Below are 20,396 nucleotides of genomic sequence, written 5' to 3'. Positions count from 1 at the left end.
TCTATGCAATAGCCACCAGGCTGGGAGGTACCTAGAAAGAAGGGGCAGCTTGTGTCCAAACCAGAAAGAAGCATCTATGGCTTCAAAGAAGCAGCCAGAGTGTGGAATGAGAAACGAAATCAACTGCTACTTAAGGAGGGGTTGATGGAAGGAAAAGCTGACCCCCGCCTATATTCCAGATTGAGAGACAATAGATGGACTTACATCCTGACTTCGGTTGTTGACTTGATTATTACATGTGAGGAAAAACAAGATAGCCATGAGACTGTACAGCACCGGAACAAGGAAAGAGAGGTGAAGGAACTCGGAAACATCTCCTATTACCCTGGCATCCAAATACAAAAGAGAAGGGGGTGGGGCATTCCTTCTCCACCAGAGGCAGAAGATAAAGGATCTTCTCCAATGCCTGTTAGCTTCCTTGGTGCTTTGCTAAATAATCACAAACCCCAACAACAGCCTCTTGGAGGCCGTTTTCAGCAACAGCTCCCTGGTGACCACCAGTATCTGGTCTGAACTTTCACACTCTGATTTGCTTGCAGAAAAGCTTTGCCATATATGGGCAAAGCTTAAGTACACCAAAATATACCCGGGATACCAATAGGGCTGGCTCATTCTAAGAGAATAGCAACTGGCGCTTGTATTGTGCCAGCTCAGATGCAGCTCTTTGATTAGAACATTGAAGTCCACTCCCCTCTTCCACATCAAGCGTGATTTCTGTGCATGACAAGCCACATCAAACAGCTCGAGATATCCCATGTGCAGCCTGGCTTGCTCTGTACAGGCCTCTGCTACAGGGTAAACTTGTCCCAGGCTAGTTAGATGGTCATGAACATGTTCCAAAGCCCAGCTTTCTAGATCAAATGGAAGTTTTGATGCTGACCATGAAACTTTGATGCTGAGAGAGAGAGAGAGAGAGAGAGAGAGAGAGAGATTCAACTCTGCACAAGAGACTCCCATGCTCCTTTGGAATTAGGTCAGAAATTGCACTTACTGTAAAGAAGCTACTACTCTTCGAGTTGGAGATGGAGTTCCAGTGCATCGAGCTTTTGCACCAGCTCTCCTAATGACCACTTGGGGTACTGGGAGTAGAGGTAGTTAGTGAGGGTCTCCTTACCTGTCCCTGCTTGCTTGCCTCTACTCTATGGCCCCTGCCTCGACTCCTCAGCTATTCCCAGTCAAGAGTCAGTCCTCTTCCTTTCCTCTTAGAGAGTAGATGGAAACATCTCGCTCTCCCTTCCTATTCATTATGTAGCTGATAGATAGGACTAGGTTTCCCCTCTCTAATTGTACTTCACCAATACATCTTTTTTGTTTAGATTGTACAACAATCTCCATGCGAGTTCTTCACATAATGGCAACAACTCAACTCTGCACTCTACTCTGTAACTGGTGTGGGTAGCTTCCTTTTGGCACCTTGCTAATAAGATCAATACGATGCATAGCTATGTTGTGACCGGACATCAAACCAAGACATTTCATAACCACATGCTAAGACAGAGATCTATCTATCTTGGATGCGTTTTTGACCACATTTTGTCTGTTCCTTTTGCTCTTTTGGTTGCTGTTGTTGTTGTTGTTTTGTACTGAATGTGTGAAACAACCTTGAAGTGAACTAATCACAAAGTCAGATTTCTTGTGATAGCGAAAGGAAAATTATAGCGTCTGTGGACTCCACCCCACGCCTATAGGCTTTACTACCTTGAAAGAAGTTTGCTTTTGCAACAGAAGGTTGGAAGGCCATTGCGGTAGATTCAGTCTAGAACACACAAGTCTACTTGGTGGCAGTGGTTAAAGGGGTCATTGGTCAGGAGATCCATGTCTGGTCTTAGCAGCAGAGCAGATCCTTCTAGGGTCACACCAAGGTAATTTGGGCATCCGGACCGCCCAGCCACGAGCCCCCACCCCCATGCGAGGCTCCCCAAAACTTCCTTTGGGGGCCCACCCCACCAAAGGTCCATTAAAAAACCAAACCAAAGACTCTAATGGTGGCTGAGGGGTGGCAGCAAGGGGGGAGGAATGGTGTCTTGAAGCAACTGAGTGTCTTGAAGCAACTGAGATGCACGCCTGTGCAGTTTAGAGATCGTCACAAGCTCGTGATGTTACGGGGGACAACTCAAGTTGTTCGGAGGGCAACCCAAGCCATGATATTGTTCAAAACTGAGCCGGCTTCATCCAGGTCAGGGTCTCCTTGGAAGTCCAACTGGCACTTCCCCCCTCTGTGAAGGAAGGATGTTGAGAAATGGAATACAGAAGCAAACAACTACTTATCTTATTTATATCTCATGTTTCAAGGCAACTGTTCTCAAAGTGGTTTACATACAAAAAGGAGAAGAAAGTGGCCCCCTGTCCCCCAAAGAGCTCGCAATCTAAAAAGAAGCACAAGGGAGAAGCTAGTGCCAGTCACGGAAGGAATGCTGTTCTGGAGTTGTCGCCTAACAGAAAACATGAATTGGTCATAAAGGTCTGTTGCCAGTTGTTCAATGTCTCGGCATGAAATAAAGAGGGCTTGGTGCTAGCATCACCAAGTTCCAGATGTCCTCTTGTCTAATCAAGTGCTGAACCTCCAGCAGGATTGTAAACTGAGAGCAGGAGCAAGCCCCAAATCCAGCCCTATGGCCATTGGTGCTCCTGTGGAGACAGCCTCTCATAAGGCATGACTGAGCCACCTCTCCTGGCTTCAGATTCTCTTTCAGCCATGAAACACACTGGGTGGCCGTGGGCCAGTCACTATTCTCCGCCTAGCCTACCTCAGAAGGCTGTTGCAAGGATAACATGGAGAACTCTACCCTCAGGGAGGAAGAGTGGGGTATAAATGTAATGGGGTGGGGGGTGGGGTGGGGCAGCAGTGTTGATCTGGACCCCAGCTGACATCTGTGCTCAGCCATAAACTCACGGGTGGTCTTGAGCAAGTCACACTGTGATCCTGCCTGCCCACTGTTAAAACAGCAGCTATCATGACTCACCCAGTTAGGTGCAGATTAATCCCACCAAGAAAATGGTGTGTACAATCAAAGATGCTATGTCAAGACTATCATCCAGCAGCACTGCTGTCAGTACAGAGCTCCTCTGCAACCTCTTCTCTCCAAACCTCTTCATAACATCACTGTATATAGACTTATGCAATCCGATTCGATCGGATTCCACGCAACACAGCCCAAAATCAAGCAAGATCAAAAGCCTGTCCATAGAATCATTGAGAAGTTCTGCTCCACTGGGCTAGTCTGTGAATTGGAATGTTTTGGATCTTACAGCCCTGAACTGAAGTATGCTTACTCAACGTAAGCCCTATTGATTTCAAAGGGATTTACTTCCAAGCAGCTATGTTTAGGATTGCTGCTTTAATCTTACTTCTGCCATCTATAGATGGTGTGATATGCTTCAGGGAGTAAGACATTTTAATTTCTAGTTGAGATCAATGATGCTGAAGGTAAGAGTTTCATTCAAAAGGAAGAGCTGTGAAAGTTCTTCCCTTTGGGGAGATGAATCATGTTTGTAGTAGTCCAACTGGAATAGGAGAAAGACTGAGCTGGTCCACATAAGAAGGCCCCAAACTAGGTCCTTCTTCCTTCTCTGCATTAGTCCTCAGCGCTCTCCTGACTGTCATTTGGAAGTAGTGTCATCTTTTCAGGTGGCCTCGTCTTTTAACTTTAAGCTGATCTGATCAGAAAAGTTTTAGATACAGCAACTCAATAGGGCTTCAATGTTCTCCAGTCATCCAAAAACCTCTTCTTTCAGATGAGAGTTGAGATGCTTTCCATTTCCAGTTCTACTCTAAAAAGCACGGAAATTCCAAGCGAAGGTGGCCATGTTAAATTCCGCACCATAGAAGCTGTCAAGACTTTGTACAGTCTGGGAGCATATGGTGGCTTTCAAAAAGAGGCTCCATGCAGCCACACTTTGCCTTGATCTCTCAGCTGGACATTGGGCTGGGGAGGGATGTGTCTAGACAGACATTCCAGAATTGCAGCTTTCCCAATCAACTTCCTAGAGATGCCCCAGATGAATTTCTGCCTAGTGCACCTCTACAAGGCACGGTGCTTCCCCCAGCTGTTATGTTGCTTTGTAAATGTCTGTGCAGAAATTCAAGATATATAGCAGTTTCACTAATAGTAAGAATAAGAATGCAAATAAGAATAAGAACAATAAACAGTATTTATTAAGATAAAACAAACAAAAAATTAAATCATAACAGATCAAAAAAGGGGGGAGGGGTGAAGGAAATACAAAATACAATACAGAACCATTTCAAAGTCATTGTTAAAATCAATTATGTAATATGTATGATATGTATGATTCTTAAAAACATATAATACTTTCAGGCAGCTATTCTCCTAGCTTTAGGAGCATTAAAAAGAAAAGGAAGCAAATGGGCGATCAGACAAAGATCCTCCTTTTCATGGAAGTCCTCGAAGACAAGGCCATCTGAAGAGAAGAGAAGAGAAGAGAAGAGAAGAGAAGAGAAGAGAAGAAGTAATATTCTGATGTTAATTGATTTAGGTAAGGAGGGACTTATACATGTTGAACAAATGTAGGAGGGTCTAATGGGTCACTTTTTGCCTTGGGGTTCACAAAGCGGAAGGCAAGCATGGCTTCCAGACCTCACAGTTTTGCTGCAAGGTCTTTGCCTGCAAGAACCGTTTTTACCCCTGTGAGAGGGGTTGGGAGCTTGGGACATGCCCACTAGGTAGGCCTGCCACAGAGAGGTCAGAGCAAAACTGGGGCTCTTTGGACAAACGATGACCTTTGTCGCTCAGACCCATTCTGGAATTCCAAGGAGACAGTTTTGAGCTCCCCAATTCCCTGGAAATTGGCATTACCTTTGATGGTGCTCTGGATGTCATGATGATCCAACTCCTTTGCCTTGTGAAAGAAAACCTTCCATGTGGCCAGCTGCAGAAATAGAGATGGAAATGGTACTTTTCATGTCAATGTGACACCATATCCAAAGCAGCTAAGAATTGAAGATGATCCAGTTGGATACAAAGTTGAGGATTCCCAAAGATGTAGCGTGGCTCTTCTGGGCACTGGGCAGCTGGAAGAGACACTGGGGGGACCCAGCTCTCTTCTGTTCCTCCTGCCCCTGCTGCTGTCCCCAGGGGCATTCGGTGAGCCCCAGTGGAAACAGCCTCTCTCCAGCAAGTATGCTGCCCGGCAGCCCCCGTGTGACCAAAGACCACTGGGAGGTCTTCTTCTGAACCTGGAACCTGACAAGGGGTCCCACAGAGGATGCTGAAGCCGAAGATGAAGCAGAGGATGCTGAAGCCATGTCCACAGCAGGGTACTTACTTCCACATTGGGCAGTCTGGCCACGTGAGCCAGAGCATCAGTGTAGGCTTCTCGGCCCAGAGTCTGCAGCCGGGGCTTCTCCGAGTTGATGTACTTGTGGAGCTCCTGTGGGTTGAAACAGCAGCTCAGAGTCATCGCACTGGCCTAAATCATCCCTTGCCATGCTACTGAGAGCTAAGCCCGGAAGGAATTTGTCCCACTACAGGAAAATCCCTTGGTTGCTGGCCCAAATGAATTGAAAGATGATCTAATTCCATATAAACACCCCCCCCCCAATAAAGTTGACAAGACCTTCAACATTTCTGAAGGTTGCTTATGGGAGTGATGTTTTCTCTGTCTTCTCAGCCAGTTGACTTCTAATAGGGAAATGACCTAGACATATCTTCAGTAAACTAAGAGAATGGGGTCTGCTGCCTCTTTCTGTCAGGCCACGTTCGGATGTTGGAGAGGCAAAAGTCAGAAGCCCCATTCACACCTTATGTTCCACACTCGGACCATGAGTGGACAGTGCACAGGTGCAGATCTGGACACAAGGACAGGAATTCATTCATGATGTTGAATACAGGCACTGCTTGACACTCCCTCTCTGTACTAGGCCTGTGAGGGGCCCGTGCCCAGGTTCACTTTGAAAAGAAATGCAACTACAGTCATGCACACAAAATCACATACCAGTGTTCAGACACCTGCACACATCTACTACCCGATGTCTGAATAGGGCTTCCATTTCACTTACCTTCAAGATGCCAATTGTGTCCTGGATAGAGGGGGCATCCTCCAGCAGCCCCCTGAGCATCTTCTTGAAGGATGCCATTTTCTCCTTCAAGGAGGGAAAGAGAAGATAAGTCATGAGTAGGAGACACAACCGGTCTTGAGAATACAACATTGAAAAATCACTCACAATGACAGCGGTATCACGTTTTCTTCGCAAGAGAAAAAAGCCCAAGAAGAATTTACCTGGGTCCCTGGGTCCAGTTGATCCACCCCGGACACCGCCACGTGCAGGACGGCTGCTTTTACATTGAACGGCAGAGCTGGCTTCATTTTGCTGGAGGGAGAAAGATGATATTTTGTAGTGTGAGAAGGACTGGTGATCCAGCCAATGGAAGCTCCTCTAAAGAAGAGGAACATAGCAACCCAGCAAGGTCTGTAATGGGTTCTCCTCTTTTCCCTGAAAAGGTCCAATCCCGGTCTGGGAAGGACCTGATTTGGAGAAGGCCCTAATACTTAACAAATTAAAAGCTATATTTTAAAAAGGGGGAGATCCAGTTACAAATCTTTCCTGGTTTGCCACTGCCCTTTCTCTGTGGACTATAAGCATACCTGAGTTCCGTAAGAGTGTCCATGGTGAGGCTCAAGAGAAACCCAGGGTCTGGATGCTTCTTGATGTCCTCCATAATTTCCTGGCAGAGATCAAAGAGCAGAAGAGAGTTGGTCAGTACCCATGGACTTCATTGAGATAGCACCAGCCTCAAACACACACTTTTGGCAGTCAGGTTTTGACTGAGCCTGCGCTTGGTCATCATCTTCCATTCTCTGCCACATCTCACTCTCTAGTACGGCATCCACAGCCTTGTCTTTTTCATACAACAGCATCTCACTTTCACAGGACTTGGCATCCTTAATACCGTCAATAATGGACGTCAAGAATTCAGTCCAGCAGAGGATGACCTGAATATTAGAAGCATTGAGCTGTTAGAGATGAAGGACTCTCCGTGCCTTCCTGGAAATGGAGCGGGCACCCTTACTTGGTGGGCTGCTCTCAGGTCCTTTCTGGGGACCCCACCCCCTCCATGGAATATTCTGCTTCTGCCTCTCAGGGATAATGCAGAAGTGGGAAAGGGATCAGAGCAGAGAGTGGGAGCTTTCAGATCCCGTATGGGGCAAATGCCTCTCAGAGAAATGTCCTGGGCTCTAGGGAGGAAGGCCCTTTTCTGAATGGATCCCTACCTCAGCTCTTTCTATTTTCTCCACTCCAGTAGTCAGATCCCAGTAGTCAGATCTGGAAGGGAAGAAGAGTCGGGGGTGAGTGGGTTTAAGGACTTTGATTCCCATTTGGAATTTAAAAATGGGGATTCCCTTTCTTGGAATTAAGGCGGGCTACCAGTTCGAGGTTACATCCCAAGTCAGCCAGCCTATATGAATAATGAGAGATTAGCATCTCCCCAAGGGAAGCGACTTCTCACCAAAGGTCTTTTCATTCAGACCCACAAGTCTGCCAGGTTCCCAAGCACTAGCTGTCTCACCTTCCCCAAAGAGTCGGCCCCAGTCCCAACCAGGGGCACCTGCTCATCGATGGTGACTCCGGATACTGCCGGGGAGTCCCCTGTGGGAGTTGGAGGTGGTGCTGGAGTAGGCTCAATGCGGTGTTTCCATTTAAAGAACCTCCCTCTGGGGGGCTTGCCCTTGGCGGAGTCATTGGTGGGGGAGGACTTAAAGATCTGCTTACAGCAAAGGCAGACTCTTCGCAGCCTAGAAGAGAGCAGGGAGAAAGCGAGAAAGCGACCCTTAAGCAGACATTGGCAGGAGTTGGGGCCAATGGGGCAGGGAAGGAGTGCAGAACAGAAGGAGGGGCAGCAATACAGGTAGCCCAATAGGCTTCCAGATGGTGCATCATCCTCCTTCTGGCTGAGGAATTGGGTCGAGACAGCTGCTCCAATGCTTTGGGGCAGAGACCTTTGACATATGGGGTGCAGTTCTGGTCAGCCCAGCTCAGCCAGATTATGTTAGAGCTGGCAAAGTTGCAGAGAAGAACCATGAACGAGCTCAGGGGTGAATGGAAACCGTGTAACCAAAAGGCAGTCCTGTTTTCAGGCACTGCATGACACTTCCTAGCTGGACCAGGCATGTGAGGGGCCCGTGCCCAGGTTCACTTTTAAAACAAATGCAACTACAGTCATGCACACAAAATCACGTACCAGTGTTCAGACACCTGCACACATGTACTACCGACTGTCTGAATAGGGCTTTCATTGCACTTACCTTCAAGATGCTGATTAAGTTCCAGACAGAGGGGGCCTCCTCCAGCAAAGCCCTGATCATCCTCTGGAGCGCCTCAATGTTCTCGTTCTATGGGGGGCGGGGAGAAAAGATCAGACATGAGTATATGAGTGACAACCGGTCTTGAGAATGCAACATTGAAAAAGCACTCATGTTTATTGTGGTATTGTGTTTGATTCCAGTTGTGCCAAGAAACCACCAGGACATATGGAAGTGGGAAAGGGTGCTCACAATTAACCTGGAAGAAGAGCTTATACATTAAATCCAGGAAAATAAGAAACCACCTGTGCAGGGAGTCACACCATTTCTAACTTGGTCATTCTTTTGGAACTCTCCCGTTCAGTGTGGGGTCAAATATTCACTTTCCAAAGTGTTTTGGCAACCAGTTCAAACACCTTGAACCAGTTTAGTTACATTTCCTACAGAATAATATCCAAACTCTTTAGCTTGCCATGTAACTCTAGAAAAAGACAACCATGGGACTTGACTTGAGAAGAAAGCATCATGCCAGTCTTTCTGAATGAAACCAATGATGGAATGATGGAACGCCATCTTCTGAACTGGTTACCACTACAGCGCTTTGCTTCGGGTTCCAGTTGGGGCCAACCAGGAGATTTTCAGTTGACACTGAATTCTCCCTTCTTCATAGAACATATTATGACAAAGCAAAACTGTGGCATCCTTACATAGAAAAGATTTTGAAGTGGTCTCAAATGGGACAAGTAGCCCGGGAGTGGAAGCAGCAGGAGTTTGTGGCGCAGGAGAAAAAAAGCTCAATAAGAATATCCCTGCGTCCCTGGGTCCAGCTGGTTGACTCTGGACACGGCCACGTGCAGGACTGCTGCTATTAGATTAATTGGCAGAGCTGGCTTCATTTCACTGGAGGAAGAAATCTTAGATTTCATAGTGTGAGGAGGGCTGGTGATCCAGCCCACGGAAGCTCATCTAGAGCAGAGCATCATGGCAAGCCAGCAAGTGTTGGGGAATGTCCTGGGCTGGGTGGAGGAAGGCCCTCTACTCAATGGTTCCTGACCTAAGACCTGGAATGGAAAAAGAAACAGAGAGGGGTGGGACACCGTCTTTTGGAATGAAGGCTGGCTACCATTGATTGGTTACAGCACAAGTCAATAATCCATCGGTAAGACAGCCGCCTTGCTACCAAATGGCAAAACCTAGCCTGGCTGCTGGGCAAAACTTTGGGGAGGAAGAAATGCTCTGTCACCCATGTCTTGGTCTGTGGAGTCACACCAGCTGACTGGGGATGTGGATGGTAACTGTGCCTGTTGGTGGGGGCTGGCGTTACAGGGCTGTAAAACAGCAATAAAACCACAAAGAAGACATTGGAAATGTGAATGGCACCTTGCTGACAGTGGGAAGGAAAAGGCTGAACAATGGGAAGACTAGTCCACCCAGAAAACCAACTGAGAGACTAGCTCTCACCAGATGTAATTTTATCTGGCTCAGTATGGCAATGGACTGAAATGACCCTGACACAATTAAAAAGAAATCATTAAAAACCACCTGATTTCCCAATTGCTCTGTGTGTTGGGTGGTGGGTAGCACCCATCATGCTCAACCCGCTCTGGTGCCCCCAGAAGCCAGAAGAGTGTTCCAAAGAAGTGGGGAAGCAACCGAAAAGGCCCTTTCCCGGGTCCTAGAGCCCCAAACCTCTCAGAAACCAGGGACAGACAAAAGGACCATCTGAGACGATCTAACCGGAAGGGATATAACTGGAAAGGGAGAGGCGGGTCTGTAGGTAGACAGATGCCAAGCCCTGAAAGGCTTTCAAGGTCAGAACCAGGACCTAGCAGGGCCTGTGTGGTGGGCGCCCCCTATTGCAAGTGCCCTTCGAATCCTGGAAGCTTGGGAGCAGAAGCAGCTGCTGCTGCTGCTAGCCGAGGGCACGCCAGAACCATTGCTGCCAGCAGGAGAAAGGGGGTGAAAGGGGTCGCAGGTACAGCAGCACCATCATCGTCCCAAGACGCTTGGGGTCCTTTCCCCTGCTGACTCATGTAGATGCAGACAGTACCTACTACCCACTACTACCCAGTACCTGCTACTCAGTAGGTGCAGACGGCATGTCTATGGTCACTAAGGCAGAACTTGAAGTGATCCCACACCAGGCTGCCACCATGCTCACCGGCCCATGGGTGGTGAAGCTGCTGGTTCCTTCAGGGACCCCACCATCACAACTGGAGACTCGCATTGCTAAGGGGGATTGGGGGCATGGTGAGACCGATCTCCAAGCGAGACCACTTTGGTTGGGCTAGCAGCCAAAGCAGTCGGCACCTCCTCCACAACATGTATTCAACATCAGTCAGTCCCTGCGCATACCTTTGGCTAGTTCACACAGAGAGATGCAGCAAGTTCTCATCATCACTGGCAAGAAGCAAGCAGCCTGGCCTCTGTTGGAGGGTTTCCTTGTCTCAGGTTCAGGATTACATGTCAAAAGAATCTTCACTTTCAAAGAGTGTTCTAATCGGAGGCACCTTCAGCAAGTTTCAGGTCTAGATGCAAGTGCCTTACAGTTCTGTGTCCCCCTTGTGAGGAACAAGCAGGCCCGGTGCTACCGTTAGGCCAACTAGGCAGCAGAGTGCAGACCTCAGACATCAGGGGGGCGCAGAGTGTAGAGTGTCAATGTGTTTGCCTAGGGCGCAAAAGAGTCTGGCACCGACCCTGGGAACACGTGCACCAACATCCTACTGTTGGTTTTTTCTGCTAGTTAGATTGTCTTCAACATATTCCAAAGCCCAGCTTTCTAGGCCATATGGAAGTTTTGATGCTGTCCATGGGATGTATTTGACATTACGAGAGGGAGGGAGGGAGGGAGAGATAAACCTCTTCATTTGTCTCTGCTCAGGAGACTTCCATGCTCCTTTTGAATTAGGTCTGCAATTGAACGTACTGTAAGGAAGTTGCTATTATTTGCTCTGCTGTGGAATACAAAACTACACTTCTCTTGAAGATGTGACCACGTTTGTACCACATGAGAAACAACAGACGGATCAGGAAGAGGTGTCAATCCAGCAGAGAGCAGCATGTCTTGACACCATGCAAAACTCAGTAGTGAGAATCCCAAGGAACACATTAGAAGAGAGCCTTTTCTATTGGAATCCTCAACTTCAGTTAGAAACTGTTGTTACAAGCAAAGAAGTGTGTACTGTCCCTCTCCTTGATCTGTCTGACAGCCTTGAGGTGCGTCAGGGAGACGAAAGAGAAGATCATGAATGGTTTTGTGCAAGTGTCATCCGCAGTAACATACAAGAAGCCCACGCGCAAGCCTGTGTTGCCAAAGAGCAGAGCGGAGGGGAGGGCCAGCAGACCCACACACCTTTCTCCTCCGCCTGGTAGGCATGCTGGTCGATGCAAGTCTCTGTGCTTCTCACTTTGGTGGATGGCACCTAGCAGTCAATGCTGCAGCCTACCTCTCTTAGGTTAGATTTGGAGAAGAATGTGGCAGATGCTGGACACCCCTGAACCAAGTTTGTAATCTCCAAAGCCACAAATTCTTCAACACACCAACACACTCTTGCTTTCTCTGTGTAATTCTCCATTAGGATACCATCCCTGTTGGATGCTGTCCTCTTAGGAACCTAGGAAGCTGCCATATACTGAGTCAGACTATTAGTCCATCTAGCTCAGTATTTTCTACACAGAGTGGCAGTGGCTTTTCCAAGGCTACAGGCAGGAATTTCTCTCAGCCCTCTCTTGGAGAAGCCAGGGAGACCAAAGCTAGGAGTCAGGCACTGTATGGCGCACAGTAGGGCCCCTATCCTTCTTATAAACCCCTGGAGGCTGTGCAAAATCAATTTCTTAGGACAATACTAAGAGCACCAAGATGTGCTCATTCTGTGATGTTGAGATTTGATTTGGGTATTCTGAGAATTGAGGCTAGAGCTTGGATGTTGATCCTAGCATTTTGGCTTAGGATAAACTTCTTTCCTCAAGGATGGATTTTGGCCATTTGGGTTGATAGTTTTCAATCTTCTTGGGCCCAGGCAATCCATGCTAAAATTCTTTCATTGGGATTCTCCATGGATTATCTGGTTTAGTTGAGCCATAATCAAGCTCTACAGGCTCTGAAGCAGAGAATCCTGGATAATGAAAAGCAACACGAGTTTTCCACGATCCCAGATCAAAAACAGCTGGAGGGCCAAGGTTCCCCAGCCCTGCTTTAGAGCAAGGTATGACCTGCTCCTGTCGGTTGTGCATATGGGGAGAATAAAGAGTATACCTAGGGAAGATAGAATCTGCCCTTGTGGTTATAGGGCGATTGAAACCATCCAACATGTATTGCTCCGTTGTTTGTTTTAAAGAGAGTTAAGACCCTCCCTGATATCTCCTTGTCTGGCACCCTCTCCAGGATGCTTAGAAGACTTTTGTGTCTCTTATCTTTGGACAGATCAATCTCCATCTATTACATATAAGGTCGCGAAGTGTTGCTCTAATGCTATGTGGTTACGTCAGTTTTTTATTTCATGCGTATGTTCTTCCTGAAGTTTTAGTTTCTATTTCTATTTCTTGTTAGCAATTGCTAGTTAAGTCTTTGATTGGTACTGTATGTGACCGATGTTTTATTATTTTCTAGCAACTGTTAATCTTTTGTAGGATTTATTTATTCTCCCATTTTTAGTTGTTTTATAAGCTGACCATGGGTCGTGAATAAAATATCTGTCTATCTACAGTATCTATCTATCTATCTATCTATCTATCTATCTATCTATCTAATATGCCATTAAAAAGTAAAAACCTCTGCTAGAAGTCAGTGAGCTGGTTTTGTTGTTGTTAGCACACAGGCAACACCAAAACTATTTTGTGAAAATATACCAATAACAACATTTAGAAAAATCTACCAGCACCTGGGGAATTCTCCCCACCCTCCTTTCCACTTTCATTTTGTCGGTGCTGTGTCATTTTTCTCCCCCTTCACACTCTCTTGCTTCGTAGTTGTCCAAGTCGCTAAGTGAGGTTACATGAAGAGGACCAGAAAGGGCCAGCACCAACGTGCCTCCTGGCCATTATGAGGATCCATGGAGAACAGGGCTTGCCTGTAAAGCAGAACCGGTTTTCGCCCTTCCAGAGATGGTGATATGAAAGGAAACCCCTTCATTCATTCCCTGGGCCTGCTTTGGATCTTCTTTACAGAGATCATGGGAGCATTGTGGAATTAAAAGGGCATGGCTGAAGTTGTCCTCAGGTTGAATTCAAACCCAGTTATCCATGGATCCTATATCTGTGGTTTAGCATATCCGTGGTCGGGCAATTGACACCCGACCCCGGCTTACACGGAAAAGAAATGGTTCATTTCTGTGTATCCACGGTATGGAGATGCCCGAAAATATCCTCCAAAAATATTTCCAGATGCCGTTTTGTAAAAGGGAGCTCATTAAGTTGTTAAAAACACTATTTTCTGCAAAAAAAATTGCTGAATAATGGAAAGGACTAAGACGGGGGTGGGTGGGTGGCTAGCTGGGTGCCCACACAGCACAGTAGGGTGCTTTGTTTCACTCTTTTAAAGGTTCTGTGGCCATTTCCCCAGCAATTTTTTCATTGACTTAATGCCTTGGTATATGCCGTTTCGGAATCGGTGGTTGTAGCGGAGAATGGAACCCTCCCGGATACTGAGGTCCGCCTGTTTATCCCGTCCTTGAGCGGGATGGGATCCAGCCACAGACAAGCACACTCTTCCAGAAACATACAAACTGGGACCGAGTGTTGAGACAGTGCAGTACAAGACTAACAAGAAGTCTACAATGGGGAAGTGACTGAAAAGGTGCAGCTTGACACACCTCCTCACATAGGCGACAAGGAGAAGGAATGGCCAACTTCTGCATCCGATAGCTGTCCACACTGGAGCCAGTGTGGTGTAGAGTTGGACTAGGACTGGGGAGCCCCGAGTTCAAATCCCTGTTCACCCATGAAGCTCATTGGGTGACTCTGGGCCAGTCACTCATTTCTCAGCCTAACCTACCTCACAGGCTTGTTGTGAGGGCAAACCTAACCACAGACACCGCTTCAAACACAGGAAGCAATGAAGAATCCACCTTCCCTTTTGATGAAGCCCCCCAAAGGTAAACCAAACCGACAGAAAGCAGCTCTCGTCAAGGAGGTGGCTGCACCGCTGCTGACCCACCAGGCATGGAAAGGGCCTTGATGGATGCTCAGCAACTCCCCTGTCTTTGCGGTGCTGGGAAGTAAGCAGAACCAGGGAGTTTCATTACACTCCTGGTGGGCTATGGGGGTGGGGGTGGCACAAGCCCTGCCGATCTGGACTCCTGGAAACATTTGTCCATCCAGGGCAATCTCAGAATCAAGATTGGGATGACACTAGTGTTAGTCTAAAGGTCTCGCAGAAGTCGAGATGTGGTAACTCCAATCAATGGACAGCTCGGGCTTCACGGAGACTTCCGATCTTCGGTCTTGTCTGTGCCTTCCATCCTCCTCCTAGTTATCTCCCTCTGGGATGGATGGTTTGTCCCCACCCCCCTAAGAAACCCTTTAAAACATACCAGGACGGCAACACGGATTCAGCACAAGGCATTCGCTGCCCACAGTTCTGGCTGGTGCCCACAGAGAGAGGCAGCAAGGAGGACTCACCATCCCTCAGGCAGGAAGAAGCCGGTCTTTCCAAGCCAGATCCCTTTCCTCCTGTGTGTGTGTCAGGACTCCTGCCAGAGGCCCAGGGGGAGCGGGGAGGAGTTCCCTCACTGGGGTGGGATCCTTGTCCGGAAGGGGTTCCCAGGAGGCTGCTGCCACCATCCACTGTATTATTTTGATGTGGGGAAACACGCTCCCCATATCCGGTGCCTGGGGGTGGGGGATTAAGGGGCCAAACCCTCCCCCAAGGGCTGAGCAGTCCTCGGCCTCCAAAGGCAGGTGCCGAAGGCAGACCCAGAGCAGCCAGGATTTCGTTTCGGATTCCAAGGAAAAGTGGTGCAGTAAGGACTTTTCACCAAAGAGATGACCAGAGAGAGGTCTCAGTAACCTGGCAATGCAGATCCCCAGCGATCCTCACAGAAGAACCACTTCCCTCCGGAGGCCTTGCACGGATGTCCTGGTCCTTCTTCCTCACAGGCTGAGGCCTTCTTCCCATCTCCCCAGCAGCTCTCGGCCTGCTTCTTCCTCGGGGTCCTCCTCCTCCTCCTCCTCCTCCTCCTGGGACAGACTCACCAGGAGACCAGAGCTTCTGCTGGGGGTGGAGCCAGGAATCCCGCCCGCTCCTCTGAGCTGGTCCCTTTGATTTGGCTCTAAGCGAGGCCTAGTCCTCCCTCCAGTCCTTACACTGTAATGCTACATTGTGCGTTATCACCTCTTCAGGATGACTAGTCCTCATTGTCCTAGATGTCACTGACTGCAGACGCCTCCCTAGCTGAGCAATTAGCTGGCCAGCAAGATTCCTGGGAAGAGGCAAAGGGTGCCCTAACAGCTCATCCAGAGAGAGGAGGGGGGTTTCGTTTGGTTGTGTAGCACCAGCCTTTCCAATCACACAGTCACAATTGTTGGAGATGGAGTTCCAGTGCATCGACCTCTTGCACCAACTATCCTAATGATGACCACTAGGGGCATTGGGAGTAGAGGTCGTGAGTGGGGGTCTCCCTCAACTCTTCTATCTGCCTCTACTCTATGAGCCCTGATCTGACTCTTCCGCACTTCCTGTGCTGATGAGACTCAATCCTTCCTTTCCTCTTAGAGAACCGATGGAAACATCTGTCTCCCTCCTTACCTATTCATCATGTTGGCCTTTAGATTAGGGTTAGGCTTTCCTATCCAAGTGTACTTCACCAATCAATGCTTAGTATTCAGTTCAACAAGAATCTCCATGCATTTTCTCTAAAGAGCTGCAACAACTAGACCATCCTCTGCTACCTACTCTGGAACGGGAGTGTGTGCTCATTCCTTAGTGCTCTGCTGCTTTACCTACTGGGGGTGAAAATTAACAAACTTCAACAACAATCACTGACGTCTGTGTTCTACATTGCTTCCTCTTTTGCCTGGTTTATTTTTCTTCCCTGCAGAAAACGTATGGAGGCTAGAAAAGTGATGTTCCCCTGACATTTGCAAGAGTGGGAAAGGCAGAAACACCACTGGAGAGACACAACCCAATCAATCAGGGCGTCTAGAAGGAAGGGCACGGCCTGCTCCCCACCCGTTAAAATGTTGAAAGTTGATCTTTATGGAAGGCTGCAGTGCCCAGGCTGACGCCTTGCCTGCACATGCTCCAAGTGATGTGCTTGCATGGTGGCCCGTTTGAAGAACTACTCCGAGAGAGAGAAAATAAGATTCCAAGAGCAGAATTACATTATCAATTGATTTATTTTATTTAACGTATTTATGTACCACCCAAAACTTATGTCTCTGGGAGGCTTACAATAAACAGTACACATTATATAAAAATAAAACATTAATAGAATGTATTGTCCTTGGTATGAAAATGTGAAAGCCACCAATTTTTGTGTGATACTGAAAACAAAATCCCGCAATTAATACATCCTTTATTGGGTCTTTCTGGCAAAATGAAGGGAGCATCTCAGAACGGAAAACTTCTTCTGGCCATGACTTCCTGATGGGGGAAAGAAGGGCTGGATAAGGGCCACAACAGGTGGTTGTGTCTTATAGACAGGTCAGTCGAGCTGAATGATGTCTTCCCATTCATCAATGGGACAGATCCCATTGGCCTGTACATTGGGTAGTGTGGTCATCCAGTCCCATGCCTTCACAGGTATCTTCCATGGTTGGCTTTGATGTACTGGAGGGCTTCACACGGTACACGTACCCTGAGTTCTATGAACTCGGTCCAACAGAGTGTGGATTTGGAAAACAGGGACCTGTGTAACATAAAGGACAGGAGGGTTAATGGAATGCAATTTTTGATAAAGCCTTGCCATGAACTGGAGCACAATCTTTGTGGAAAAGCAAGATCTATATAGTAGTAGTAGTGGTGGTAGTAGCGAATAATAAGAACATTCTGCTTCCTCCAGGAAGGCTGACAGCAGGATGCCATCCATCCTCAGGCAGTCATAGCTCTACATTATTGACCCTTCCAGGAGAATTAACACTTCCTGGGGAATATCACTCAGTCAATTTCATGGGAAAGCAGCATTTGTCACAGGTGGTCTTAGTCCAAGTGTAGCACACTCTCTAGAACGCAGCTCTGGCTGTAAGCATGCCGCACCATTTTTGAAAAATGCTGGAACCAAGCTGGCCCTCATACATACAGATGATATTCCCCAGGAATTGTAGATTCTCTTGGAAGGGTCAATAATGTGGAGCTTGACTGCCTGAGGATGGATGGCATCCTGCTTTCAGCCTTCCTGGGGGAAGCTGGTTCTTACTATGGACTACTACTATTTATAGACTGCTTTTCCACAAATGTTTTCCAAAGCAGTTTACATAGAAAAAGAAACACAAAATGAGGGGCCTCACTGTTTCCTCAACTGGACTTTGACTGTGGTTTGAAACACAGTTAACTCTTTCTTCTAGCTCCAACACAAGGTTGGTTAAAAAGAAGAGAGCAGGTTGTCTTTCAGGCAGAACATGCCCACCATTCCTGACCTTCTCATTGAGGAGCCCTTGAGATGCCTCTGTGGGATCCCAGGGTCCCCCAAAACACAGTTTGAAAACCCAGCTGCAGACGATGCAATTGCTTGATGCCTGGTGGGCTCTTTCTTGTTTACGCTCCCTCCACCAAGACAGATGCTCTGTGCTTCCTGGGAGGAGCATTTCATCTTAGGGTGGTCAGGTAGCTCATTTTCTTCCCCCCAGACATGGAACCCAAATCATACTAGAATATCTTGCCCGATTTGGCCTGTATTCCTCCATTCCACACGTTCACATCATCTTCTCCCTGAAAAGAGAGCTCCGAGCTATCTTCCACTTGTAAGGGAAACAAAAATACACCTTGAATGAACAAAAATATTTCATAGAGGCTGCAGTTGAGCACTGAAAACACACAAAACAGAGAAAATGCGACATCTGAATTGGTCACCTTTGCGCATATAACCTCTGCTACAATTTGAATGAGACGTCTCTAGTGGATTTGAAGATATGCAGAGATGCAAGAGCCAAATGGAAAGAATGTTGATCCCCCCCCCGACCCCAAAAGCAAACAATTTAAAGGCTAATTCATACATACATATTCACCCAGCTCATGGCTAAATGTCCAAAACAACAACTCCATGGAAAAGCTTTGCGCTTGAGGTGATATGGAGGTTGCAATTGTGGTGTTGTTAGGGGAGCCTATTCAGAGATGCGAGTTATCACCCGATGTTTCAATGATCCAGTGAATATGTGACACACATTCATCAACCTGAAGTAAGAACAACGATCAGAGTGTGTTCCTGTCAATCTTACTTAATGGCCATTGAGATGATCTGCAAGTGGAAGGTCACTGCACTCTACACTCACATCACAAGTTACAAGGATACTATCTCATATTCAGTTCCTTTACAAGCTTTTCCAGATTGATCAAAACTATTGCCCTATTTTCAGGCTTTGAGGATATTTTCCAAAATATCTCATGGATATTATCCATTTGCCATTTGGAGTTGGTAGCCCAAAAGATGGATGTTTCTAGATAGGGCCTCAATACTTACTAGTACATTTTATCTCTCCAGTGGTAATAGACTGCTGTTTCTGAGTTAGCAGGTTAACTTAGAAACAGCAGGTAGAGATGAGATCCTAACAGCTAGAGACGGGATTCTGAATGGAATGCTAAAGGCCCGCAACCAATGGGCAGGGCGAATTGCACAACAGCTTCACCCCAAACTCTTGCCCCGATCTCAGTCAGGCAGCAATTGTGCCTACAGAAACTGCACAACTGCTCTGTGCAGGTGACTGCAGGCCACTGAGCATGACTGTAGAGCTGTGCCAAGAACCCACCGAAAAGCGGCTCCTGCCGGGCCCAGATCCTATTGAAAGGGAATCCATTGCACAGTAAACGTGTAAAATCAGGCTTTAGGGAATGTTTCTTTCCCCTAGTGTCTGTATATCATAATGCTTATGCCACTGAAATTCTTGAGAGAGCCAGCAGCAACACTCAGCAGCACTCCTTTCAGAGGAGACAATTCAGGCACAAACTGAGCATAGTGTTAGAGACGAACAAAATCCCCAACATTGATAGCAGATGGACACACGTAAAAGGATCCTTGTCAGTGAGGGCTGGGACATGAAGCATCAGGACGGAAGGTAGGCAACCACATTTCCAAGTGATGCACTGGAGATTTCCCCGATGGAATGGACATAGGTGGTCCATTGATATGGGGGAAAGTGAGGAGGTGCACTCAGGCACATCAGTGGGGTGGCAGCTAAACCAAAAACAAGCCCGTTCCTGTCTGCATGGCCCCATCAGGGCTTCTGCTTCTTAGCATGCTACAGTGCAACACAAGGTTGAGAACTCAGTAGCCAGATTCACATGTTATGTTCAACACTTGCACAATGAGGGTACGTTGTCCACAGATACCGCTCTGTACACAGGTAGAGTGATTCACATGTTATGTTCAACACTTGCACAATGAGGGTACGTTGTCCACAGATACCGCTCTATACACAGGTGGAGAAGGCAACTAGCGCCCGCTATTTCAACGGGCTGAAAAATACTAGTACAACATAATGTCTGAATAAGGCTTCCCTGGTGTGTGTGCGCATGAGTGGACAGAAAACATTCTCCCTGTAAAACCTTGTGGTAAATCTGTATTGCAGACACTTTGAAAGGAGGGCTTACCCAAGAGGGGCAAAGCACTACAGACAAACATGAGTATACTATCCACCAACCTTGCCAGACTTGTGCTTTGGTGGTAATCCTGCCTTCTGAAATGCTGGAATCATATCTGTTTTATAGTCTGGAATAAAAATCCTCAAGTCCACATCATTGCTGTAAGGAGCTTGAATGGACTTGGGGGTATGTACGGCTGGAGTATGAACGCACACTCTCTCCTCCGGAGGAGATTCGGGGTAACAGCCCTTTCTGTAAAGCCCCCAGGCCAAACAGAGAGGTGTTAAGGGCTCTCTCAAAGGCCAACAATGAACCCGAGTTCTAGTCCAGCAATATCTAGAGGACCACCGGTTGAGGACCTCTGGGAGCAAACAGTGATAAAGGGGAGTGTGTGTGTGTGTGT

General features: G+C 47.4%; 1 protein-coding gene across 3 annotated transcripts; it reads right to left on the bottom strand.

The window, feature by feature from the left end:
- Positions 1-4,134: 4,134 nt before the first annotated feature.
- Positions 4,135-15,938, bottom strand: LOC128344336 (uncharacterized). Of its 3 annotated transcripts, XM_053294256.1 has the most exons (10): positions 15,269-15,938; positions 8,266-8,352; positions 7,530-7,755; positions 7,234-7,285; positions 6,607-6,686; positions 6,241-6,331; positions 6,020-6,103; positions 5,287-5,391; positions 4,818-4,890; positions 4,135-4,422 (listed from the first exon to the last, which is right to left on the bottom strand). In XM_053294256.1, the coding sequence occupies exons 3-10, from the start codon at positions 7,700-7,702 to the stop codon at positions 4,316-4,318; spliced, it is 765 nt and encodes a 254-aa protein (XP_053150231.1). In that variant the 5' UTR covers positions 7,703-7,755; positions 8,266-8,352; positions 15,269-15,938; the 3' UTR covers positions 4,135-4,315. The 3 variants fall into 3 exon arrangements, with proteins under 3 accessions (XP_053150231.1, XP_053150229.1, XP_053150230.1); XM_053294254.1 differs by having other exon boundaries at positions 7,530-8,352; XM_053294255.1 differs by lacking the exon at positions 15,269-15,938 and having other exon boundaries at positions 7,530-9,133.
- Between the last annotated feature and the right edge of the window lie 4,458 nt (positions 15,939-20,396).

The sequence above is a fragment of the Hemicordylus capensis genome, chromosome 2 (assembly GCF_027244095.1).
Source record: "Hemicordylus capensis ecotype Gifberg chromosome 2, rHemCap1.1.pri, whole genome shotgun sequence".
NCBI classification, from domain to species: Eukaryota; Metazoa; Chordata; class Lepidosauria; order Squamata; family Cordylidae; genus Hemicordylus; species Hemicordylus capensis.
The sequence above is the reverse complement of the archived record's forward strand: the minus strand, read 5'-3'. Positions and strand labels throughout refer to the sequence as shown.

Bases quoted from the DNA above. Each gene is read 5' to 3' on its own strand.
- LOC128344336 (XM_053294254.1), bottom strand. From the start codon at position 8,131: ATGCCTGGTCCAGCTAGGAAGTGTCATGCAGTGCCTGAAAACAGGACT. The intron at 6,687-7,233 runs GTAGGGATCCAT...GATCTCTGCCAG, and splicing joins AGAAAATAGAAAGAGCTGAG to GAAATTATGGAGGACATCAA. The intron at 6,104-6,240 runs GTAAATTCTTCT...CCCTCCTTGAAG, and splicing joins AACTGGACCCAGGGACCCAG to GAGAAAATGGCATCCTTCAA.